The sequence below is a fragment of the Tetrao urogallus genome (assembly GCF_951394365.1).
Source record: "Tetrao urogallus genome assembly, chromosome: 17".
Taxonomy (NCBI): Eukaryota; Metazoa; Chordata; class Aves; order Galliformes; family Phasianidae; genus Tetrao; species Tetrao urogallus.
In genome coordinates, this window is record NC_136830.1 from 5,984,990 (window position 1) to 6,011,030 (window position 26,041).

At 50.9% G+C, this 26,041-nt stretch overlaps 3 protein-coding genes across 4 annotated transcripts in view; 2 read left to right on the top strand and 1 right to left on the bottom strand.

Moving 5' to 3' along the window:
* Positions 1–9,451: 9,451 nt before the first annotated feature.
* CCDC63 (coiled-coil domain containing 63) lies at positions 9,452–15,258 on the top strand (the record flags this gene model as incomplete). The annotated part of the gene is made up of 11 exons (XM_079543663.1): positions 9,452–9,466; positions 9,925–10,085; positions 10,235–10,424; positions 11,034–11,153; positions 11,604–11,785; positions 12,164–12,345; positions 12,715–12,935; positions 13,381–13,455; positions 13,970–14,162; positions 14,467–14,664; positions 15,149–15,258. 11 exons carry the CDS (start codon positions 9,452–9,454, stop codon positions 15,256–15,258), a joined length of 1,647 nt encoding a protein of 548 aa, XP_079399789.1.
* A 404-nt stretch (positions 15,259–15,662) lies between these two features.
* Positions 15,663–19,491, bottom strand: MYL2 (myosin light chain 2; the record flags this gene model as incomplete). 2 transcript variants are annotated; one of them, XM_079544039.1, is made up of 7 exons in its annotated part: positions 15,663–15,761; positions 16,203–16,251; positions 16,331–16,406; positions 17,120–17,224; positions 17,911–17,986; positions 18,377–18,466; positions 19,378–19,491. In XM_079544039.1, 7 exons carry the CDS (start codon positions 19,489–19,491, stop codon positions 15,663–15,665), a joined length of 609 nt encoding a protein of 202 aa, XP_079400165.1. The 2 variants fall into 2 exon arrangements, with proteins under 2 accessions (XP_079400165.1, XP_079400166.1); XM_079544040.1 differs by lacking the exons at positions 17,911–17,986; positions 19,378–19,491 and having other exon boundaries at positions 17,120–17,261; positions 18,377–18,460.
* Positions 19,492–24,632: 5,141 nt separating this feature from the next.
* CUX2 (cut like homeobox 2) overlaps positions 24,633–26,041 on the top strand; it is a gene marked incomplete at both ends in the record, with an annotated part of 51,233 nt that continues 49,824 nt past the window's right edge. Inside the window, 1 exon segment of the mRNA XM_079543640.1 lies at positions 24,633–24,695. Within this exon segment, the coding sequence (XP_079399766.1) occupies positions 24,633–24,695 (63 nt within the window).

Below are 26,041 nucleotides of genomic sequence, written 5' to 3' on the forward strand. Positions count from 1 at the left end.
AGCTACGTGAGGCTTAAAGAAAGTGCTGCAAGAAGCTGAGCTGGGACCTGGCTTTCTTCACTTCTTCTGGTTTTACCCCCACAGAACTCTGCTTCATGGATGAGCTGCTTCTCTAATTAAAACCGACAAGAAAGGAGGGCCAGGAGAGCTGCCAGGGGAGCAGGAAAGTGAAAATGAGATGAAATCTGCTGATCTCTCCTGGTCAAACAGCGACTGTGCCTCTGCAGACCCTGGTGGGAGATGCATCACTGAGCATGTGATGCAGGAGCAAGGAAGAGATGTCCTATGCTCCATGAGTACCCTGGATCCCATGGGGATTTTGAAATGTGGATGCAATATATGGGCTATCTGAGCTGCAGGTGCTTGCAGGCATGTGCACCGAAGTGTCCCCATGCTTGAGACAAATCACAAGCATCCAGAAGGCAATGACTTCTCTGCTCCACTTTTTGTTCCCCTTGTTGACCTGAAAATCCTGAGCAAACCCACTGCCTGCTGTCCAACACCTGGATTTTCTGCTTACCATACATCATCTGAAAAGTGGTCTGCTGTAAAGGTGGCTGCCACATGTGCTTATTTATTTGTTTCTGTTCTCACCTCCTCCTTCCTGCTCGCTGTGTGCAAGGCTGGCAGATTTTCAGGAGCTGGGCTGCTGTTACGTAAAGTTGTGCTAAAATCTGTACAAAAGGATTTGGAAGAAAGTGTGGCTGTAGCCAGCTTTCATCCCTGGATGCCCTTCAGGTCTGTCCACACGGCTTGGACTTCCCAGGGCATCCACTGCTGCCAGCATGCCTTGGGAGCAGGTGGAAGGAGGAACACATTCTCGGCTGTGACATTCAATGGGACAACTGCTAGGGTGCCTGCACAGCATCTCCCAGGTTCCTGAAAGTGTGGCTGGAGCTCAAGCCTGGGTAATTAATGGTGATTATCCATCTGAGAGAGTAGGCAATGACTGAGTTCATTCATTTGAAATCCTCAGCCTGAGCTGTGCTGAGCCATGGTCTCATTGCACCCTTGTAGCAGGTGGCCCTGAGTGGCCCTGGATGACATGAGGGACACCAGGGACCTCCACAGCATAGGCACCCTGAGCTGGGCAGAGCCCAGGCACACTTTGGTGAGGGGCTGTGGGCTCAGCACAGCAGGAAGGAGAAACCCTTGCAGCTCACAGGACAGCAGGATGGTAAATGCTTCTATACTGATGTAGGCCAAGGAGCAACGAGACCCAAATCAGAAAAATTAATCTGCAGAGTAAGAGGAGCCTTGGAAATTTGCCACTGTTGTTCCAGTCTCTGCTCTTCAGGAGCTCAGTTTTCCCCTTCTTTCCCTCGTGTTTTATACTGTGTGTGGTTTTTCGTTTTAAAAGCAGATGCCTTGTTTGCAATGAGAGCACACTGCATGTTTGTAGAGTGGGGAAAGCTCAGCTCTGTGCCTATGAGCAGTGTAGAGCTGCAATGGGGTGAGGCTGAAGGGCTTGCCTCACAACAAGGGGCTGAGGGCACAGGCAGTCTGTTTCTTCCTTTGGAAAACAAGAAAAAATAACACAGGAAAGTGGTCACCCTGCAGCCAGGACAGCTCTGGTTGATCAAGGATGTGTTTAGGGTTCAAATATATCATTAAATCTTGTTGTCAAATTCATATTCTTCCAGGGGATGATCTCCAGGGCTTTGAGTTTATTATGCGTGGGGTCTGTAGAATTCAGTGTGCTTTTTTGGGATGTTACTGAACCTCTTCTCCTATGAATCTCTCCATGGGGTCCATGGGATGCTCCCCAAGTGTATCTTCCCAACTTGAACCATGAGCACTCGGAGAAGCTGCAGAACCTCCAGAGGTGGGGAAACCCTGTGGGGTCAGCTGAGCCCCATGCACCCACACCCTACACCATCCCCTCCCCAATGCAACATGGGCATGTGGCGATGAGTTGATGGTTGGATTTGATGATCTCAAAGATCTTTTCCAACCTTAAAGATTCTATGATTCTATGTCCTTGACTGTTTTGCTCCTGGTAGCATGTAGGTCGAAAGAGAGCCTCAGGGACCTGGCAGCTGACGTTCATCTTTGGGTTGGAATCCATGCGTCAGGCTTTCTGGAGGCAATAGAAATGCTGGTGAGACTGACCGCCTTTTGTGCAGCTTCAATTGAACATCTTTCTCAGTGTGGGATAGATGCCAGAGCTTCCCCCTCCCCCCCCCCCCCTTTCCCCTCCAGAAAGAAACAGTACAATTTTATTTAGATATATATAGAAAAAGTCCCACCTGGCTCTTTGGAAAGGCTTCAGCTGGAATGTAGCAGCTCCCTATTCTTTTGTTAAGAGGTAAGCTGTGTTTTTCAGCTGTGATTTGGCACATGGGTGACACACTCAGCAAGGTCGGGGCCTGTGGCTGAGAACCCAGTGCTGTCCCTGTGGGGCTCAGTTCATCAAGGCAATGGGCACCATCTCCTCTGCTGTCTTTCTTTCTGTGACGATTTACATCCTGTAAATATGGGATGCTCTGATAGTTCTACTGCCACACAGGGCAGTGAAGACCTTCCCAGCTAGAATGTCTTCACTCCGGGACTCAAAGCCCTGTGTTCAACCTTTCACCCCATGCAGTGGAACTGAGCTAAGTGCAAGGCAAAGGGACACTTTTGAACCCACAACTCTGTTCTCACACTCCCCATATGGTTTTGCCTACTTGTGTTGGTCCATGGAGGAAGAGACGCTCCTGCAGCTCTTCTCCCCTTGTTTGTTTGCTCTTATTAATGTGGCCCATTTCACATGTGTTCTCTGCTTTTAATGGTAGAACCATTCAGGATGTGGGGCGTCCCCTGGGTGTAGCAGGAACACGAGGCTGCAGCCAGCTCCTTTCAAGCACAGACTTTAAATGCTGTGCCATTAAGCATGTGATTAATGAATGCTCTTCTGTTTCACTTGTTTGACAATGACATTTGGCAATGTGACTGAAATATAACCTCCCAGGCTGGAGGTACTCATGCACCCAAATGGGCTGGAGGTGTATTTTTAGTAAAGGAGCATTCTCAGCTCCAGATCTGGAGTTTTTGGGCATTTCCTCTTCCCCCTCTGGCACTGCAGACTGTAGCAAAGCTTGAGTAAGCTCCAATTTATCTGAGATATGAAATAATGCATTGCAAAAGCGTATGGCTGGGTGTAAGACCCTGGAATTTCCCTCCAGCAGGTCTGTGTTTAACTCCCTGACAGCAGAAAAAGGGGATGTGTGCAGGGACGAGTGTGTGTGACAATGGGGGACATTCTCAAGGCACAAGACTGGAGTGGAAGATCCAGAGGGGACCAGACAGGCTGTCAGCAGCACTGAGTATCAGGGACTGTGCAGCCTTAGGGTTGGATTTCTCCTGCCTGGAGCACAAAGCCCCAGTTCTGATGTGGAAATCTGTGCCATGATATGCCTTTCCCTGGTGCCCCAGCCCTTCTGCATTTGCCCATGTGAATCCACCAGGATGCAGAGCCCTGGGCTGGTATTTGCAGGGTGATGCTCTCTTGTCCAGAAGGTCATCCCCACACACAGCTTTGGGGACACTGCTTTTTCCATAGGGATAGGCGGGATGCTTTGTAGAGGTGGAGATGCTATCAACCTCCTCCTGGGGATTTCAGAACCCATTGGGCAATTTTTGCAATACAAAGAGGAATTTCCACCAGCAAGGATGCATCCAGCTAATTCTTTCCTTTCCTATGCAGGAGCGAAAGTTTGGCAATGGAAATGGAGTTGGAGACTCACTAATTGCTGGAGAGATGGCACACCATGTGGCTTCGCCACTGCCAATGAGTGCTGGGTGAAATATTTTTCCAGCACAGAGAAAGGAGAGAGAGGGCTCTGTGCAGAGCTGGGGAGCACAGGAGGGTTTGTAGAAGCAGTGCAAGTGGAGCTGGTAAATTATAAAATGCCACACTTGAGGGCTGTTATATAACATCTCTTTACAGAACCCAGCAGCTAAATATAAAACCGAGTTACATTTTGGGCTGGTACGAAATGATGCTACCGAATGTGTTGTGTGGGAAGCACTGCTCAGCACGGTGAGGAAAGGAGAAGGATTCTGGGACCCAGGGCTCACTCTCAGCCTCTGTCACCTGTTTTCTCCTGTTTCATGTTTATGTCCCATGTCTCAGTGTCCCTGTCTGTAAACCAGGTAAAATAAAACCCCCATTTCTTTGCAGCTGTGTTGTCAAGATTAATTCATGTTCACAAAGTGACCTAAGAAACAATAGAAACCTGCACAGACTATCATTATCCCAATCTAAGCTTGGCATCGAGTATCAGCAGGCCTGATCCCCTCCCACCCTAAAGGAGAACAGTATGTGTCAGTGTCACCAAGAGGAAATTTCCAGCCACTGTTCATAACAAAAAAAAAAAACCCGGAGAGCAAAGCTTTGTCAGGCTGAGCTGTTTCATTTTCCTTGAGGAATGTCACCTCCCTGTTAGCTCTAGCAGAGCTATCTGCTCCCACACAGTCAGCTCAGTGCTGGAGTGCAGGCGGTTGGAAGGCTCCTCCTGTCCCAGTGGTGATGGTGACACTGGGCTGTGCCTCTCCACGCTGCCACTGTGCTGGAAGGATGCTCCCTCCTGTGTCTGGTACCCATGAAACACCAGGAATCATGCAGACTCATCTTCCTCTCTCTGAGCAGAAGGCGGAATAAATTCTGGTCCCTGTTGGTTCTACACCAGAACTGGTACAACACCCCAAGCCCAGCACAAGGAAGGGCAGCTCCTGACCCAACGCCAAGAGATCAGCACCAGCTTGGGTCTGGAGCATGGCAATAAAATGCTGACGTGGGCCACACTGGGCTTTTTGGGAAGTGGAAGTCCAGATGAAGAAGCAAGTTGAGTATTAGGAAAAAGTTCTTCTCCAGAAGGGTGTTAATGCAGTGGCACAGGGAGATGGTAAGGTCACCATCCCTGGAGGTGTTCAAGAACAGTGGAGATGTGGCACTGAGGGTCATGGTTGGTGATGGGGTGGAGGCGGATTGGGGTTGGACTTGCTGATCTCAACAGTCTTTTCCAGCCTTCATCATTCTATGATTCTATGATTCTATGAATGACAGGTTGGGGTTCTTATGTTTGATGGGAGATGGGAGTGGACAAGATTTGCCACGAAGCAGTAGCATAGCAAACATGCTGTCTTCCAATGCAGCTCCTAGCCATGCAGCTTACTTTGAACTCATCCCATCGAGTGTGCTAACTCAGAGCTCAACACCCTGCAGGAATCACTGTAACTCTACTTTGATTAGTGTCACCTCTACATTTCCTTGGGAGTCACTCCAGATTTGAACTGTGAAAAAAATATACAGCCTGAACTCCTGGGATTTCTTTTTAAAGCTTTCATTTAATTAAACTCTTGAGTAGCAACTGTCTGTTACCAAAATGGTGTCCCTTGTAATGCCTTGGATGTATGGCATAGGGCATGGAGCAGTGGAGGGGAGACAGCCAATGGCTTCAAGCTTGTAAAAGATCATTGCTAAGTGAGTGGCAATAAACAGCAAAACCAGCCAGCTTGTACAAATGGCAAAGGGACCAGCGTGTTCAGAACAATCTGTTCCTGCTCCAGGGAAGGGCCGAGGAGCCAGAGGCAGGCTGGGAAAGTGGCTATTCTCGGCACGCAGCACTCTGAGACTCTGCTCAGAAAAATGGAAGGGCCAGGAGTGAATAATTACTGGGAGACGTGTCCTAAATCTGCATAGTGCACTTACTGCCTTGTCTCCATTTAAAAGAGATTTCATATCGCCGAGTCAGAAGTAGAGCCAGTGCACATACACAGTTTCCTTCCTCATGCTGAAGTTGCCATCGGGTTTGCCCAGGGTCCCCACACTTCTGCCGTAAAGCCACAATCTGGGACACAGAAAGAGCTCCCGGAGTTCTGATTCTGCCCATAAAAGCACTGTGTGAGCAGGAGCAGGATGCAGATCCTCCAGGCAGAATCCCTCTGTCCTGCACTCCTTGGTGCTCCCAGAGCCATTTCCTCCCACACCCGTGCCATACTCAACAACGGCCTTCATTTAAAAATAAAGTGGCCTTCATTTAATTTGGGAAGAAAAAGTGAAATAAGATAAACCGTGTGCAGATGGTACAGAACAATCATACAGCAGTTTAATTAATTGCCTTTAAATGTTATTTCAAACTAGTTTCCCTGGGTGACGTTACGTAGACAAATTCTGAGTTGCCCAGAGCCACTTCCTGAGTGTGTTCAGCTAATGAGGTGTTCTTATCACAAACACTGCATGGGACAGCAATCAGCAATGATTAATTGGAAATAGATCTTCTAAAGCAGAGTTTCAGGGCTATTGCACTGGGCGTTGCATCCCTGAGCCAGCCTGCATCCTGCTTTGGTTTTGGGTTGTAAAATGGCCACATCCCTCTGAAACGGTTCAATGTGATGCAGGTTTGACCTAAGCCAGAGAAATTTTCAGAGGCCTTTAATTGCTTTCAGACAGAGCAGGTTCTGGCAGTGTGTCCACAGCTATTTCAATTCCATGTTTCCCCCTCGCAGCCTTGGAGCAGTAATTCAGCACAAGCAGAGACATCAGTAAGCCAGAAGAGATGAGGGAGCAAATCCCTGCTTTTAGGCTCTGCTGAGGGGCTGAACCTGCAGTAGAGTTTCACTTTCCCAAAGTCAAGTCTCAGAGAACCCAACCCCATAACAGCCCTTTAAAAAAACACTAAGTAATGCCACAAAGGAGCCAATTCGCTGCTGGAAGCCACATTTCTCTCGATGTCAGCAATTCAGAAGAAACCCATCTGCAGGAAATGATGATGACTGTTTCCTTGGAGTGATGAGCAATTCCAGCTGTGCAGCCAGCAGCCAGCTCTCCCCTCACTTAACAGCAATTACCCTTCAAATCTGGAATCATATGCCCATGCAGAGACATCTCCATCCCATCCTGCTGCCATTGCAGCCTGGAAAAACCTCCTGAGAGGTGAAAGCCACTGCACTGTTTTGTCATTTCTAACGATGGAGAAGTGCTCATTATTTTCACACTGTAAACTATCAGCATGAAAAATGCACTTTTAGAGTGCCTGGTGTATTTGGCTCCTGCTTTTTTCTGTTCTGAGTGTTGATTAAGAAAAATAATACCAGATGTTTGTGCCATTGTTTCAGATGCTCAAACAACACCTTGAACACCTCCAAGGACGGTGATTCCACCACTTCCCCGGGCAGCCTTGCCAGTGCCTGTTTGGCAATGATGCACCATGTGTGGCTGAATTCAGTTGGTTCTGTCTGGTTTTGTCTTCAGACCTTGGGCTGAGCTGACAGTTCCCCATCACTGCTTCTCACCAGCATCTTCCCAGTCCTCCCAGTGGTGCTGCTGGAGCTGATGGGAGATTGGTTATGATTTAATCCAGGCTTTTAGAGGGGGGGAAAAGAGAAAGTTTTGACAGTTCCATATATAGCTCTCTGACTCACCGATTTCATGTGTCAAACACCAAAGACGGGTTAAGTAGAATTAAGTTCTGGATTTGTTATAAATAGGGATTAAATAACATGAATATATTACATTTGCATGAAAATGCGGGCCTGATTCTCCAGCTTACCCCAGAGATTTTCACTGACATTTGGGGAACACTCACAGGTGGGTGAGGTCAGATGAGACCCATCCTAGTCTGACTGCTCCTTCAGCCACTTTTTAACCAGCCCAGGTGAAATAAAGAAATCTGTGTAAATATTGCTGAACTCGGGGAGGATTTACACTGGCTGCACAACTCAGAATATGGCCTCTAGAATAGTTTAAGCAGTTTTAATTAGACCCCAAATCTTCAGCTGAAGAAATAATTTCTCCATGTCAGTCAGTGCTAAATGTGTCTATTGAGTCAGGGAAGGTGGGTTAAAGCGAAAAAGCTCCAAAACTTACTTTTTTTCCTATTTCTTCTAGAAGATTACTGGATTCAGTTGTTACAGATGATGCTATCCTGCTCTGCCATTCTGCTCAGCTGAAGGTCCATCAGACAGTGAAGCCACACTCACTCAAAACAGTCTGACAGTGGAGCATTGTTTGGGTGAAAACAGTTCCCTTTAGTAAAATAAATGCTTCTACAGTGAGTGTGACAGACACGGACTCTACCAAATCAGACTCCTCCTCAATAGTTTAATTTACTCACTTGTCCATAACTGAACAATTGATGCATGGAGAAGGAACACAAAGATGAATAATATGGAGTGTGTTTTGAAGCTGGACTAGTCCAAGCCTAGGGAAAGCAGCCACAATCTGCTCTCTTCCATGAAAATCATTTCCAATGAAATGCATCCACAGATCCTATCTGGAAGTAGCCTGGGAGTTGGTGGCTGGCTTGTTAGCTCATCAAAGTCTCCAGGATAATGAGGAGGCACCATCTCAAGAGCCACGAGCCGCTTAGGGATTTTGCTTGTTGCCTTGAACTATCCACATGGATGCAGTTGTGCAAAGCGGGATGCGGACACCCTTTGCTCATCCTCATCCCAGAGCTGAGTGAGCTACACCAGGGCTGCAGGACCCAGAATTGTGCTGCAACCTCCAACATTATCTTGTGCTTCTGTCCCTGGGGATCTCGGGATAGAATCAAAGTCTGCAGACAGAAATGGGAATGGGTACCATGCGGGTTTATACCTGGTGTGCACACGCCACCAGGAGGATGTCACAGCACAGGCTTTGGTGATGTTTTCAGGGGTGGTTTCCAAATCATAGCTCCTGGTGTGGTTCCCATACGGTCCCCATCCATGTTGTGGTGCAGAGATGCTGCCATAGCAACCAGCCCAGCACCAGTTTTTTGACGCCCAGGACTGGGTTCCAGGAGGCCAAGGACCAGCCGTTGGCCCTCCCTGCTCCATTCTGGGTTTCATCTTTCCCACACTTCCCACTGGAAACGAGATTTTCCTTAGGAAAGCAGCAGCCCTATTGCCTTGCCAGAGAGGAACAGCAGCATCCTGCAGCAGGGTAAGCACTGACAGCAGTGTCAGGGGGACAGGGAGACACCCATGGATGCTGGAGGCTGCAGGATCAGCCTTTGTGCCCTCCTCAGCTGGAGCTCTGTGGGGTGAAGGACTCCCTGCAGAAGTCATGTCTACGTACAACTATTCCAATGCGCTCCCCTGAGGCTCTGGCTGCTGGCATGAGGGGGCCTGGCCTTGCTGGGATTTCTATGGAAACCCAGGTACCAAGCAGGATGGAAGAGCTGGAACCATCTGTTCTCCCCCTACTTATAAACTCAGTGAGAGGAGAGCGTTTGGTGATGACATCACAACAAATGCTCTCCTTTTATTCATCATGCTGCCATCTGTGACAGATACCTCATGTGCCAAGCACACAAGTAGGTGCTCAGGGCAGGATGGTGCAGCCTTGACCTCTGTGCCAGCACCACTGCAACTTTGTCACCAGACTTCATTTCTCCCCTTTGAAAACAGGTGGTTCCCAGGAAGGCTCCCTCCTCTCACCCTGAGATCTCTGCAGAGTGAACAGTGAAGTTAAACAGGAAAAATGAAGAACTCAAAGGTAAAAACCAATTAAATATTCCAGCTCGGACTTCTCAGTGGAGACAGAACCTAACCTGCAGAGCTAAATTCTATGGTGTGATCTGGACAGGACCGGACTTCCTGCCTCTGCCTCTTAGCAAGCTGCTGGGTGACTGTAGGGGCTGATCTCATCCTCTGCATCAGGCATGGGGCCATACCCTGAGATTTGGATGCTGTGGGAGACCAATACATCAGTTGTTGGCACTGGTCAAGGCCAACACCTTGCTTTGTGGTGTTGCAAGGAGAGAATTCATGGCTTGTTTCCCTGGCTCAGTGTTTGGCATACTGATGGGTACTTAGGTGGCAGTGGAGGGTTGGAGACTGTGATGAGTAGCTGGGTATGTGTTGAAAAACTGAAGGTGGGGATGGCTTTAACCCTGAGTCCAAATGAACCATTGCTTGTATTTTCTAAAGTTACCAAACTTTCCCTTTCTGCAGCAGCTGAGAGGTTCCAGTTCAATGCACACACCGTCAGACTTCCCTGTGACAGAAAGGCAGATACAGGTGGAGTTCTACAGGCTGCAGAAACAGCTCCAGATAGCCGTGGAGAAGAGAAAATCTTTTGGTGCCAGCACGAGACAACAAATGCAAACTCAGGAGTGAGTACAGCTTCACTAGGCTCCATGGGCTCGGAAAGTCCCTCAGTACCAAAACCTCTTGCAGACCTCAGCAGTGAGGTGGGACAAAGACCTATCCCAGCCCTGCAGGAGGGATGTGCTTCATGTCATTTGTCATTCTACCTCTGCAGGAAAGAAATCCAGTCACTGAAGCAACAACACCAAGAGGTGTCATTAATGCTGAGCAAGATCAGGTCCCTGAGAAACGCGATTCACGATGACAGAAACTGCAAGGAGCTGAAATGCCTTCTGCAGACCAAGGATCAGTATGATTGTCTGATTAGAGATAGAAAAGCCCTGGTGTCTGAGCTGGACAATGAGGTGAGAACATCTGAACCACTCTCTGGCTCAGCATGGTACAGCAGAGCAGAGACGTGTGACTGGCAGCTGCTAGAAGTTCTGCAGAGCTGTCCATTAATGGGAGCCTCATAGCTGGGTTGACTTTGTTAGGACCTCAGGATCTCCTGGCTCTCATAACACTTCCACCAGCCTCAGAGTTCTCTAACTACCTCATGCTTCTTGTGGATTTATTTCCACTGTCAGCTGCTCTGTTCTGCCAAACATTTTCTTTCACTCATTTATGGAGTCTGTGCTAGGACTGCTATGAAAAAATCCATCCTCACTGCCTGTTCACCCTACACAGAGTGCTGCTGAGTTCAACACCTACTGAATTTCCCTCCAGATGCAGCTGCTTTTCCCTGGTGATGTGAAAACAAAGCAATTTCTCATTACAGTTTATGTTTCCGAGTGTGCAGAATGGGATCCTTTTGGATCAAAGATGCTTCAATAGCCATGAGCTCATTAGGGACACGGTTGCTGTAGTGCAGGTCAACAGAGGGTATTTTCTTTGGTTGAGTGTTCTGACAAAAATCCAGATTGTAGGGGTGGAGATTATACTTTGTTTTTCTTTTTTTAATTCTCCCTGTACAGATCCTAGACCTGCAAAAGAAGGTTGAAAGGCAAAGCGTGATAACAAAGAAAGTGAAGCAAGCAAACTGCAGCAAATGGCTGCAAAACCAGACTCAGACACTGGAATTGCATCTGAACAACGTAAGCAAACATTTTGCAGAGTTTCAGGGCCAAGCTGCGGCCCGTACAAAATGCTTTTTGATCAGTAGTAAGGGTAACAGTGCAGATGCATTTGGTTTTTACAAGCTGTACAAAGGACTCAGCTTGTTCCCTCACTGCTCCCAGAGTACCTGAAAAAACTCCTTCAAGTTTGCTGACCCAAATGCAGCACTTGTTCCGTGCCAAGAAGCCTGAAGGTGTGCACCTGTTTTGTGATAAAACTGAGCTGCCCAGAGCCACTTTACCTTGGGCAATGCCAACATCAGGTCTCTGTTATGACAAGCCTGGCTCACTGGTGCCTCACATGATTTGCAATGAGAACAGGGCAGGTCCTTTATCTCATCTCTTTCTCTGTGTTTGTCCTAGCCTTGATCAATGCCTTTCAGCAGAGATTCTGTACCAACCAGAGCTCTTTTACTTCCCTCTCCCCAGGTCACTGTGCGTTTTGATACCATCCTGACCACCAATAATAAGCTCCAAGAAGAGATCGAAAACCTTCGAATTCAGAAAGCCACTTTGGACAACTTCTACTCAAAGCTCCATAAGCACCTGGCCCAGCAGAAAAGGAGGATGGACACTGCCATAGAGCAGGCCACACAGGCACACAAGCAGCGGTATGTGACTCACTGAGTCTTCAGCAGTTCAGCATTGAGGGCAGTTTCAGTGATTGCTGTCAATGTGAAGAGAAACTAATTATAATTCCTGAGAGAGGATTCACTGTTCTGCCAAGGGCTGGGTGCTATCTAAAGGTTGGATGTCTGGTCCCTGAACAGACTGGTACTTCTAGAGCGTCACTTATTTCACCCATCCCAGTTATTGCTCATGATGGGATGAATTGCCCCATGGAGCTGTCTCTGCTCTGAGTCCCACCTGAGCTTACACAAGAACTTGGAGCTGAGGCCAGCTCTGGTCCTATAGTCTGCCTACAAGAATACAAATCCCTCTACCCGCACTTTTTTCCACCTATGCATGATGCAACTCTCTGTGTGCAGGGTAGAGTACCTGGCAAGGATTGCAGCCATGAATGAAAGGCACAGAAAAAACACTGCCCAGTACAACACTGAGCTGCAGGAACGAGAACGGATCTGTGACCAGGAGAACAAGCTGAAAACCTTTGTGCTTGCCAAATATACAGATCGCTCTGAATTGGAGGAACAGGCCAAAAAGAAGGAAGGTATCACATACAAGAAATCATCTGCAGCTGAGTCTGCAAACCAGGAGTCTGCAAGGCCAGCAAGGAAGCTACTTGCAGCAGTTTGGAGCACTGCAATCCAAAGACAGTCAGGGCTAGGAGCACTGTTTGTCTTGGAGTGCCCTTGGTGCAGAAAGAGGGAAGGGGAAGCAGGGAAGTGATTCCTATGTGCACCTATGGCTCCTTAAGTCCTGCTGTATTTGCCCATTCCCATGCAGACTGTGGCCTCCTTGCCTAATCTCTAGGCAGTACTGTGTTTGTTCTGATCCAAGTTCCCCATCTCCCCACTCATAGGCAGAGGCTCTTCCAGCAGAGATACACGTATCTCAGCCTCTCTGTCTTCTCCTCCAGCCTTGAAGGCAGCCCAGCGCATGAAGCGAAGCCAAGGGGAAAGCTTTGAGAGCCGGGAGGTGACATACAAGAGACTGCTGGAGCTGGCAGAGAATGGGAATATCGACCAGCTCCTGGATGGTTTCATTGAAAAGGAGGGGAAGAATTTTGCCTGCTTCAGCTACGCCACAGAGCTGAACAGCGAGATGGAGAAGCTGCAGCAGAGGATCAAGAACCTCCAGGTCTGTTGCAGTCCTGCTCCCAGGCTCTCCATACCTACTGCAGAAAACACATCAGGGTCAGGGTTGTTTTTTCCTCCTCCACGTGCCCAGCATTGCTGCCTACACCACGTTCTGACTTACAGACCATCTTAGGTGAAAGCGAAGGGCAGCCAAAAGTACAGCTCCCAGATGCAGAGAAGTGCCTGCTCAAAGCTAAAAAGTGTCCCAATGCTGCCACCGTGTTTCCAGCAAAAATATTGCACGAGAAGGAGCTCAGGGAGTGTTAAGAGCTGCCTCAGCTCTGTGCGGAGCTGGCTGGAACAAGAAATGCTGCCTGTTGAGGAGTGGTCCCCAGGGGGGGTCAGTTGGGGCGCCCCTGATCCCAGGGCACAGGGATGATCCCCGGGCTCCGCACATCTGTTGGACAGGCAGCCACTGTCCCCTCCATGTGCTTCTGTTTGCACAGAATGAAATCGCTTTCTTCACAACTGACCAGGAGAACACAGAGAGCAGCAGCCTTCATGTCCTGAAGGAATTAGAGGTAGGATGGCTGGGATTTCCACCTGCAGAGATAGCGGGTGCTGATCTATCATAGAATACAGAATGGTTGGGTTGGAAGGGACCTCAAATCCCCCAGCCCCAACCCTGCCATGTGCAGGTTGCCCCCTACCAGCTCAGGCTGCCCAGGGCCCATCCATGGCCTTGGACACCTCCAGGGGTAGGGCACCCACAGCTCCTCACTATCTTGTCAGTGAAAGTCTGGTCTTGACAACAACGCTGCTCTGGCAAGTGACTGAACAAGCTCTGAAAATGGGTAGAAATGGGCTCTCTGTCTCAGATTTTGACGGCAGCAGATCTCCTGCCAGCCCTGGTTTTTCAAAGCCTGGGGGTCTTCTCTGTAACACGGAGAGTGTGTGAGATCTCCTTCACAGGTTGTTTTTCCCCCACAACCTCTCCTCGGATATTTCAAGTTTCTAAACTGGAAATGGCCTGCACTGGGGTGGGAGGAAAGAGCAGAGAGCAGTTGTGACACCTCTCAGAACTTTTGCTGATAGGAAGAGCTCAGTCAAAACACCAAGAAAGCCAATGACTATGAAGACAGATGCAAAGAAAGCAGCAAAGTCCTCGGCCAGCTCAAGTCTGCCATTGAGGACCTGTTCAAAGAGAACAACTGTGATGCTACAAAGATCAGAGAGCAACTTGGAGACAAGGGGCAGATCACAGACTTGAATCTGATGCAGTATTTAGGTGAGTTGTGGTTCCGTGCCTCTCTGTCTCCCTTCCCCTTGCTCTTTTTCATTTTCATCCTTTCTTTTTTTTTTGTCTCCCTGAGACCCATTGCACCCTTGAGGAATGTGAAATTCAGATACCAAATTCCAGGCAAACTCATGAGCTAACCTGGCTATATACACATCTCGAAGCCCCATCTTGGCTCTGGGCACAGGGCCCAACCTGGGGACCTTGTCCCTGAGGAGACCATCTGTCTGATGGCGCTACCTGAGGGAAACCTTGCTGGGGAACATTTGTGGGCACTGTGCTCCTTCTTACGCAGGTCTGGTGGAGAAGAAGACCAACGAGCTGCTGCTGATGGAGTCGATCCTGCTCTACACAGAGGCTGATGGCTCACTAACAGCCCAGTCCTTCGACAACCCTCTGCTGGGTGGCACCAAGCTCCTACACGGCATGGATCGTGCCCACCTCTGCCCACCACCTCCCGCCCTGCTAGGTGCCATTGATGCTGCTGATGCTTGTGAGTAGGTAGCAATTGGAGAGATCAATATGATGGGGAAAGGTATTTCACCAGAGGTGTAATGATGGAAAGATCAGCATGATAGAAAGGTGCTATAAAGGAAGAAGACTGCTTACCCATATCAGAAGATTCCAGGTTTGCAGGGGAAAGCTTCACCAAGGAGGGATCTCTAGAAAGAGATCCTTCCCCAGTGCCAGTCAGCCTTTAAATGAAGTCCAAGGGGGGGGTGCAGCCAGGCTCCACCCCTTCCAATTATACAGATGAATTACCTTCATCTGTGCTCCCAGAGCTGACCGGGTCCTTTCCCCAGTTGCTCAATCAGTGCTTCAAGCTGTGACTCAACAGTTCCCATACAGAGCATGTGAGGGGGCAAGGAGAGACCGTGCCCTTACAATCAGCCCATTTGCAATGTTCTTCTGGCTTCCTGCTGGGTATGGCAGCTGTGTGATGAGGTGTGTGAAGGGGTGGCTGTTTTGTTTTGCAGTTGAGGCACCGCTGGACCACGCTCAGCTGCGTGAGCTGCTTCTCCCGAAATACGAGCGAGGCAGTGCTGTCAAAGCGGACAAGAAGGGGAGGAACGACATCAAGGCATGACAGCCTGGTGGTGCCGAGTTAAATAAACAGACCTGTCCTCAAACCTCTGTGCCTCTGCAGTGCCCAACCCAACCGTTGTTCCGTCTCCTGGAAGGAGCTCAATGCTTGAAGAGCTCTGTAGGTCGTATTTTGGCATGGCTTTGCCCTGGGATGGCACAGTGCCCTTCCAGCTGTCAACACACCACACCACATCAGTGCATCCAGCCAACCCCAAGCACTGCTCACACACAGCAGTTGGATTTCCTCTCACCAAAATGCACTTTATTGTGTGTTGCTGCTGTTCTGGGTTGTTATCCCCATGAAGAACAGCTCTGCACCTCAAGGGAGAGGGACAAAGGGAATCTACAGTGTGACCCACATGGAGATGATCCCACAGTGCTAAACCCCAGTGTTGAATCCATGGGTTAGTCCTTCTCCTCTCCATGTGTGATGACGTGGACGAGGTTTTTGTAGTCAAGGTTGCCAGAGACGTCTGGAGGGAAGGCAGCAAACATCTGATCGATCTGCAGGAAAGAGCTGTGGTGAAAAGGGCACACAGGAAGGGTTTGGGGCTTGGCCAGGAGCTGGGGCTCAGGGCTCAGCCTGGCTTGCACAAGCTTTAGTGCATCTGCAGATCCAAGAGAATAAAGAGGGGCAAAGAATCACAGAATATCCCAAGTTGGAAGGGACCCATAAAGTTCACTGAGTCCAGCTCCAGGCCCCATCTCTCTTGTGCCCTGCTCAGCAAAACTGCTGTGAGGTGAGAGGCGGCCAGTGGGGCTCTGGTGGGATACCATTTCTTGGTTTCTTGGGAATACATTTTTGCCTGCTCTGCCATTCCCTTTTAAATAGGAAACTGAGACCCCAAGCTGAGCACTGTGAGAGGCAAGAGGACCCAGCACCAAAGCAGCAAGTTCAACCCATAGGAATGGGCAGGGATGGAGGGTGGGGGCAGGAGCACATACCTCTTCCTGGGAAAACCTCTCACCCTGCGTCATCAGCATTTCTTTGATGCTGCAAATGAGAGAGCGTGGTGGGTACTGGGGGGGCCTCAACATAAACCCTCCCTCCCCTCAAACTCCCCTGCACTCACTAGGCAGATTTCAGCCCTTTGCCCTCTGGATCAAACACCTTGAACGCATTCAGGATCGTCTCCTCCGGGTCAGCGCCTGTGGGCAGCACATCCATGACCATTGGAAGCAGCGGAAGAAGCAGCCAGGAGGAGCCTCCTGCTTCCCACAACCCCCTTACGAAATACAGTGGGATTTAGAGGGCGAGGGGATTCTGCCTGAATGCTGACCCCCCTCATCCCTCCCATTTTGGCCACCGTGTGTGTCGACATGGAAAGGAGCAGATGTAGGGTTGTGGTGTGCCCACAGAGCAGGCTGTGTCACCTCCTCCCTGGCATCCAGTGCATATCTAATCTTTTGTGTGTATTTATAGAGCTCCAGGCAGAGGCCCTTGGGGCTGTGAGGCCTCCAGGAGATCTGCGGGGAGGCTGCATGCCTCAGCTTGCGTAAGTGATAAGGGATGCAGCTGGGTCACAGTCACACAGGGCAGTGCAGGATCTCCTGTCCCCTCTTTTTGTGGGGACAGCAGCATCATGGCAGGATGCTTGTCTTGAATGGCTGGGGCACAGAGATTTGCTCCTGCCCAGCTTTGCTTAGACAACCCCTGACCCGTTCCTGGGCTCTGCACACCATGATCAACACTACCTGCATTTCCTCTGCTCCCCCCTGAACATCTGCAGGCACTTGGGGTCTCACCCTTAGGGATTGGAAGCCCCAGGAGCTGAGTGGCTTCCCCATATGGGACAGGACACAGTGATGGTGTGAGGTGAGCACGTGCCAAGCCCACCCCTGCTCCCCAGGTTCCCTCTTACCCTTGAGTTTCTCCCCAAACATGGTGAGGAACACAGTGAAGTTGATTGGGCCAGGTGCCTCTTTGATCATCTCATCAATCTCCTCGTTTTTCACATTCAGGCGCCCTAAGAAAGAGCAGCGTTGGGTGAATGTCACAACCAGCTGCAAACTTGAGAAACTGAGCTGGCTGCTTCGTTCCTCTGCCCCACTGTCGTAGGGATTAGCCTGATCTTCAGAAGATATTTTTGGGCAAAAATAGCAGTACTATGAGTCTCCTGGACCTGGTGACGAGGTCTTTGTTGTAATGATGAGGACAGTGGGAGATGTACCTGAACCTGGCTGTAATGAGTGAAATGAACAGGTCTGAATGCCTTCATCCTTTCACCTAAGTAAAAGGTAAAAGGCCCATTACCAGTTTGTGTTGGCCTCAGTGATGAGAGAGCCCAGCTGTGGCTTCACAGCTTCCTATGATCCACATAAATCCTCCCAATGCCCATAAACTCAGGGATGCTGCAGGATGGGAACATCCAGGTCCTTATTAAAGAGAGAACAAAGGGAACACTTGGCTCTGGGAAACCCAGGTGCAGGTTCTGTCTAGTACCTACATGGTCAAACACCAACTGCTCTGTGAGTTGCTCTGATTCACCACGCTAACAAAAATGGTTTGGGGTCAGGTTCTCAGCAAAACACGCATAAGATGCGCTTAACCACTACGGCTTGGCTAAATGAGGACTCACAGCTGGTTTTGCACTTAGTTGGTCTAATATGGTCAGAGCTGCTTGGAAGGAGAGGCTCCTAAATGGGGGCTCACCGAGTGCAGCAAACGTATCTCTCAGGTCCGCCTTGTCGATGAAGCCATCTCGGTTCTGATCCATGATGGTGAATGCCTGGAAGCAGAGGAGGAAGGCAGGGAGCACAGGGAGAGCCAACAGCCTTCGCAAAAGCTTCTGTACCTCTCATCCATGCCCCTCATCCTATGGCAGCCCAAGCCCAAAGCTGTGCCTTGCCCAAGGCCCTCTCACATCAAGATGAGATCAAACTGGGAGGATAACTCGAGCCTCCAACCATGGGAGCAAGCTCACAGGATGCTTTGAGGCAGCTCCATATTTAACAGTGTCACTGAGCTGTTATTCTCACTTTTAAAATAAAACAACTCAAAAAATGGGCACTTTGCCTCTTATTGCAAGCCAACTGTCATCGTTCTCAAAGCACTGAGGAAAGAGCTGAAGGTCACATTGCATCAAGGGCCCCCGGTTGCTTCTACGCAATCCACCTACCTCTTTGAATTCCTGGATCTGGGCCTGCTCAAACATGGAGAAGACATTGGAATTTGCACCTTCAATCCTCTTCTTGGCTTTCTTGGGTGCCTGCGGGGTTCAAGTATGTAGCACTCACTCACTGTCTTTTTATGGCGTGGAATAAAAGCATTGAACCACCCTGTGCTTAGTCATAAGTCCTTCATGGCAGTGCTTAGCAATAAGTCCTTCATGGCAGCGTGGGGCTGGTGCCTGGTGATTCCCCACGTGCTGCTCAGGCCCATGGGCACGCGCAGCACTCTGAGCTGCTGAGGAGCATTCAGATTTCTGCTCTGAGTACAGATCTGTCTTCTCTTTCCTGACGAATTTGGCCAAATAGTTCGGAGCAGAAAGGAGCTGGATTTCCAATTTCTGCTTTCTCAGCTGTGGTGGATAAAGCAGTCGAGCCCAGGCTGAGATCTGCTCAGCCTCAGGAGCACGCTGCTGGCATTACACATAGGGCTGTGGTCGTTGGATGTCTCCTCATTGCTCTGAGCCTCTCACTAAGAGCAAAGTGCTAATTAATGTATTTGCATATTTAAAAAAATGCCATCTCCTTGCACTGAGGTTTGAATCAACCAGAAACGCCCTCACTTTTGGTGAGCTGCACATCCATGCAGCTTTTTCCCGTCCAAAAATTAGGATTCTACCAAGAGAAAACACAGCAGGAGGGCTTTAGGGGCAGAATTGCCCTTCCCCTAGCTGCATGGGGGAAGAGAAAAGAAAAAGACAGCATTTGCCCCCAAACAGCCTCTCTGCCAGGAAGTTCTGCAGAGTGCTACCAACATAAGAGACACCTCTCTGCCCTCACTTGTCCTTGCAGGATGCTTTACATCTGCTTATCCCAGTATAGGGCTTACCCATGCTTACCCCCTCGGCCATCAGACCCCGCAGCTTCCCTCACTCTCTGCCCACTAACGCCATCCCAATAAGAACACAGTGCACAGACTCTGCCTGTTCCCATTGTGGCTCCCAGCACTCACCATGGCTTCGCAGAGGTGCTGGTGGTGCTGCAGGAGGAATCTCAGAGGCAGTCCCTCTTCTCCCCTGGACTGAAACAATAAATACACCCCATTCCAGGCTAAAAATAGCCCCATGCCCACTTTTGGCTGTAATAGGTAAACCAGCCACCCCCAACCCTCTTGTCTCTGACTTTCTCCTCCTCTAATCTGCAGTAAGCTTGCTGTTGTCACTGGTGGATGTGACATGTGAGACAGAGGCTTTCAAGGTTAGCAGCACACCAGGAGGCCCTGCAGCTCCCACGAGCTGCCACTTGAGAGGGCAGAGGCTGTGCTCTTCCCCTCTGCAGGGCTGCTGTGGGGTTATCTGGCCCAGCACTGTGCCCCCAAATCACAGTGCAGTGCCTCCCTTTTGCTTCAGGGTGGAAATGCCCCCTCATTCTTCGTAATAAAGAAGCTGCCTTATATTCCCTCACAACCAAGGAACAGGGATGTTTTGCCAAGCATCTCTAGGACCTACTGCATCTTCTGAATGGGAAAACTGGGCTCTGCTTAGCTGCTAAAGAAGGAGGAGCCCTGGATACAATGGGGACCCGTCACTTGTGATACTCCAAGAGCCAAAACCCATCCAAAAGGGGCTGGATGAGGCTGGGGATGGATGCTGAGCTCCCACAGCACGAAGATCCCCTGTATCACTCCCCACTGGGGCAGCTGTCACCCATTCAAGCCAAGCGCTTGCTCAGCCCTGGCTCTGCCATTAACTCTCCCTGTCCCAGCTGCAGGTGGGTTGGCTCTGTGTGTGTTTTGCCTATGGTATTTTTAGGCATGCTGAGGCAGATAGGAGAGCAGGGAGGGTTGGGACACGACTGCGAACAAAAGGGGCCTTGAAAGTGGATCCCAGAGCTCAGGGCTCTGTCTGGATGCTGTCCTTGTTCTTCCAAAGGACACAGATGCCACAGTTGATCCCTGGCACTCTCACCTTCACCCTGCTCCAGCAGTCATAGACTGAATGAGGCTTATGCTAAGACTGAGATGGATTCTGGGATGTTTTGTCAGTTCTGTCTGAGCCAAAAGACAGAGGAAACAGTAGAGATGGGCAGAGCAGGGTGAGCAGCAGTCCAGGGCACGCGGGCATGGCTGGGATCAATCACAGCACAGGCCCTCGTCTGCCAACTCCAGCTGAATCCATCGGCCAGCCAAGCCCAATTACCTTAATTTGTGGCATTAAGGAAAAATCCATAAGCATCAGGGAAGTGATGTGCAGTGGTTTAAACAGGACCAGTCGCTCATGGAGCTGCCGGCGCCGCTTGGGCGCTGCCCATTGCTGGTTGTGCATCCATGTTGGGGCAGTACAGGAGGCAGCCCCGGGGCTAGGGAGAATTCCCAAATTATATTGTTTTGGGGAGCCTGGAAGAGGTTAGGCTTTGGCCTGTCTCTGCTGAATGCCTTTCTTTGAGTGGGGGCTTCAAAGGACTTCTGCATGCAAAAAGGCTGAGCACAGCCCCAGCACTCTGGCTGGGGGTGAGATGCAGATGGCTGTGAGCGTTCTGCTATCATCTGTAAGACGGCGCATCTGCTCTGCTGTGCACTTCTCACTGGCAGACATCCTCTGTGCTTCATGGGCCAGATCCTGCCCTGCAGTGAGGAGTGGAGTCTGATCTGGGTGCTTGTTGGTCCCTTCCCTGCTGTGGGTGCTGGAGACTTGGCGACACGCAGAATAAAATATCTATATGGATACGTATATATAGAGAGAGAGAAAGAGAGAGAGAGAGAGCTCTGTAGTGAACAAAAGAGCCATCGGAAAGTGGCTGCAGCCTGTGAATGAATGGATGTCAGGGAATAATGCACCTATCTGTGCAATGGCAGAATCAAGCATCGTCCCCGCTTATCTGCCCAAGAGCCTGTGTTGGACATGAAAAAGCCTTTCTAATTAATAGGACAGCCCCTCTTGAGCTCAATAAAAAATGGAGTCAAAAGCATTTGATTAACCCCAGCTCTCTGCAAGGCTCCTGAGCCCTATGTGTGCCCGCAGCCAATAATGGGGACCCCCAGCACCAGAACTGCTAATTTAGGGGATCTCAGAACCAGCCCCTGCCCTGCCAACCTGCTTTCCTTCTGCATACCTTTTCCTCCAACCAACATTTTGTTTCTGCCATCAGATCCATTTGACTAACCTAATACATATGTATACATGCTGGTGCATTCCCATTCAAACCAATGTAAATTACCTTTGACCAATACATTTTCCCAGGAAATCAATGCATTTTAACACTGGATAATATTTATGAAATTGAATTTTTTATTGAAGCTAATGCAATTCGCCTCTATATTATGCATTTTTATTAAACTAATGCATTTTAAATTAAACTGTTGTATATTAACTACAATGGCTGTTGGTACTTACAGTAAAATAATATATGTTTGCTGAAATCAATACATATTCCAAACCCAGGGTTTTCCAGTTAACAAGGCTGTATCAAATATAACAAATGCTTGTAGCTGCTTAATGTGATGCTTATATACGCTGGCTGCTGCATTTGTTTATTGGTAATGATTACTTTCCAAGGGAGAGAGCTTATTAAAGGCAGAAAGACAGATTTCCATGCAGCTGGTGGTGACCACCGCTTGTCCAGCGTTAGCCACAGGCGAAGGCAGTGAAGATGACCTGAATGAACGCCACCTCCCCGTGCTTCCCATGGCATAGGGAAGTGACAGGGACGAGGACGATGCCACTGTCCCCACGGTGGGGCTGTGCCCATGCTGCACGCAGGATGCGGCAACAGCAGTGGCGTTGATGGCGGAAAGCCATGAACCATGGTGTTCCGCGTCCCTCCCCGTGTCCCTGTGCGTCTCTCCCCGTGTCCCCTCCTGTCCCTCCGTGTCACCTCGTGCTCCCCGCAGTGCCGCCCGGAGGGACGCGCTGCAGACCCCGAGATGGCCGCCAGGTGGCGCCATTGCAGCGGGCGCAGGGCGGGCACGGCCCGGTGCCGGCGGGGATGCAGAAGAGGGCAGGAAGGGGAAAATGGGGAGGGGGGAGGGAGGGGTTGGGGTTGGGGTGGAGAGGAAAGAGAAAGGAAAGGGGAAGGGGAGAGGGAAGAGAGAGAGAAAGGAGAGGGAAGGGAGAGGGGAGAGACAGAGGAAGGAGAAGGAAGAGTCAGGGAAGAGAGAGAGAAAGGAGAGGAAAGGGAGAGGGAAAGAGAGAAGACAACAACACCCTTACACAGCTGCACAGCCTGCTGTAGGGTTGATTTCTGCTTTCCCAGGCCAGAGGAGGCCAGGACACTGCAGAAAGGCATGAGGCAGATGGGGGGGCATTGGAGGGGTGGGACCCCTTCCAGGATTTCCCAGAGCCCAGGACACAGTTCTTGTTGTGCTGCCTTCCCTGAGCGTGGGATGGGGACTCTGCAGCTGTGTGCGGGTCTGCAAGGACCACTGGCTGAGTAACAGAGCTCTGAGCTCGGGGCTGCCTCATCCTCATGGCCTGCCGTGTCTCCGCTCATCACAACGGCACTGGTTTGGCTCAATGTGGGTCCTCGTGTTCCTCTGCCCACCCTTGGGACAAAGCATCCACGGCTGGGAGGAGGCTGGCACGTGGCACTCACTGCCCATGCTGCCTAATGGGGTCAGATCACCGCACAAAGGATTTATCGGCCGGATCACAAACGACAGGAAGGCGAGAATAAATTAACGCCTGAAATGGGAACGTGCTGAAATCCAACATATTTTTTTTTCCCCCCTCAAGTATGCAGAAAATCCCCTTCCATATTTTAATTAAAAGCCTTTCAAAAGAGGAGGTGAGGGGCTGCCATTTACAGCAGGCTATTGTCAGGCACACAAAGCGGAGCCATTCTGGAGACAAACTGATTTATTAACCTGCATCCCGCAGTGCTGCCAGGGCTGGGGAGACCTGATGCCCCCCGCTGCCCTCGAGGTGGCCGGGGACCTGGCTCAGGTGTGGGGCACAGCGTGACACTGTCCTCTTCCTCCTGGCTCCCACTGAGTTAGGAACGATTTGGCCGAAGTGAAGCATTCCTCCCAAGCCCACAATTTGATTTGCTCACTGGGAATGCCACGTTAGTTTTTACTTCTGATTTATGAGCTGGCTCTTCTGTAATTGATGGGCATGAGATCAGACACGAGCAGCATGAGCCATCCCAGGCCACCAGCAAGGTGACACAGGCAGGACACCAGCAGGCATTGGTACTGAAGAGCAGAAACTCAAGAGAGGTAGACTTGGATGCTCAACCTGGTCTCATAGAATCTTTAAGGCTGGAAAAGATCACGAAGTCCAACCCCAACCCACCATGCCCATTAACCATGTCCCTCAGTGCCACATCGATACGATGGGCACAGGGTGGGCTCAGGGCTGTGGGTGCTGGCTGGCTCTCCCAGACACAGAGTATTGCAAATCTTTTTGTCAAACTCTGATGTCCTGTTTGCTTGTTCTCCTGCCCAAGGTGTTCTGTGATGCAGGGATTGCAGGCAGTTCTGTGCATCTCTGAGTGGGGGTGAGAGGTGAGAAGGCTGAGGTAGAAGAAATAAGAGGACCCTTTAGCAGGTTCTGTGTGATAGGACAAGGGGGAATGGTTTAAAACTAAAAGAGGGGAGATTTAGAATGGATATACAAGGAAGAAGTTTTTACACTGAGGCTGCACAGAGAAGTGGTGGTGCCCCATCCCTGCGCACAGCCACAGTCAGGGGACAGGGCTGTGAGCACTGATGGAGATGTGGGTGTCCCTGTGCACTGCAGGCAGTGGGAGCAGACAGCTCTCGGGCCTCCCCATGGCTGGATGAGAGCCGAGCTCCTACTTGTGCACGAGGTGCGTCACATCCCACCCCCCGCTCCCTGCTGGGGTCACTCACATGCCGGGCTTGTCTGCTCAACCACCTACCTACAAACCCCAGCAGGGCTGGGAGAGCAATAGCAGGGTACTGGCGGGCAGATTTTGTGCTTGCTTTACTGCAGTAGCTGCCCGATGCCCACCCCAAGCCGTGTAGCATTTCTCTTTATTTATTGATTGATTTTCTCCCAAACCCCGCAAATCACCGGGAAAACTTCCCCCCGGGGAGGGCCGCCCGGGTCTGCGCTAACAAAAGAGCGGAGCGCTGCGGGGCGGTGGCAGCAGCTGTGCCCGCGGCTCCGGGCCGCCCTCCGCCCGCCCCGTCGGGACCGGCGCGGCGCGGGGCGGGTCCGGGCGGGCGACGGGGCCGGCGCTGGGCCGGGCGCTGGGGGCAGCGTGCCCCCCCCTTATTCCTCCTCCCCCCCCCCCCCCCCAAAGATGGCGGCGGACGTGGGATCGATGCTCCGGTATCGGACGCGGTTTGATGTCCGCCGGCTCCAGGTTGGTGGCGCGGCGGTCCCCCAGAGCCCCAACCCCGGCGGGGGTTCGGCGGAGGGGGGGGCCCTCCTCCAGCCCTCCCCCCCCGCTGCTCGCCGTCCCCTCCCTCCTCCCGCCCTTCGCCATCGATAGGTATCAGAAATTGATCCCCGGTACTCCGCCGTTCCGTTCCTCCGCCGCTCTTTGTTCGCACGGAGCAGCGCATGGAGCCGCCCGAGGTGACAGCCCCGGGGGCGGGCGGGGGGGGAGGGGGGATGGAAGGCTGAAGTTGCGGGGAGCGGCGGGGTTCGCTGCCGCCCCGTCGTTAAGTTTGGGGGATCCCCTCCCCAGCCCCCTCGCAATGCCGGTGTTCAGCCGGTAATTGTCATTGCCAGTTGTCAGGGAGCGATGCGGCGGTGGTAGTGGAGATGGAGAGAGGGAACGGAGCGGGAGGAGGATGCGATGCGCTCGGGGTTGGCTGGAGCCCTCCTGCGCTCCCATTGTTATTGGGGTCGGGGAGAATCGGAGCGCGCACATTTGCAGCCCCGCATGTCGCTGAACCCAATTGGCGGTGGGAGGTTGAGTCCGGTCCTGAGAGCTCTCTCGGAGCTCCGGTTGTCACCTTGTGATGGATACAGCGCCGACAGAGAGATCCTTTGTGGTCCCGCTCGGGTCACCCGTATCGTCCCCGTCGGGCTGTGAAATTAACGGTGAGTCCTTTGTTAACATTGATGACCTGAGAACAGACCGGCGGTGTTGACAATGTGTGACTTCCATGGGCACGCAGCTCGTGGAGAGCCGGGCAGCGACACAATGGCTCTGCGAACGCCGCGTAATGGGATGAAACCCAACCTGGAGCCGCCACAAAAGCCGAAATGCTCATTTACATGGATATTAAAAGGGTTTATCCCTCCTGGAGATCACGGAGTTGAAAACGCGGCGTGTTTCATGGGGGAGTCAACAAATTTAAATGTGCTTTTGTAAGGCTTCGGTGCTGTATCAACAGTTCCAGCATTTAATACGTTTTGGCTTTTAAACAGATTATGCACTACAGCCTCGATCGCCAGCCCCAAAAGTACTGCAGGTAGCACGGCCACCTCTGCTCATTTATGGCATTGTGGTCAGAAGAGGATTAGGGGGATGAGAGCTCAGGATATAAAAGCGTTCCTGGGTGCATCACGCTAATGACTTTTCCTGGGTGCGTGCAGAACCTTGATTTAATAGTAAATATTGGCAGTGACTTTTTTTGCAGGGTGGAAGGTAGGTGGCTGGCAGCCCCAGAGAGCGGTGGCAATGGGAACGATGGCCGTGGGGACGAGTGGCCATGGGGAGAGATGGCACTGGGTGATGGTGGCACTGGGGAGCGGTGG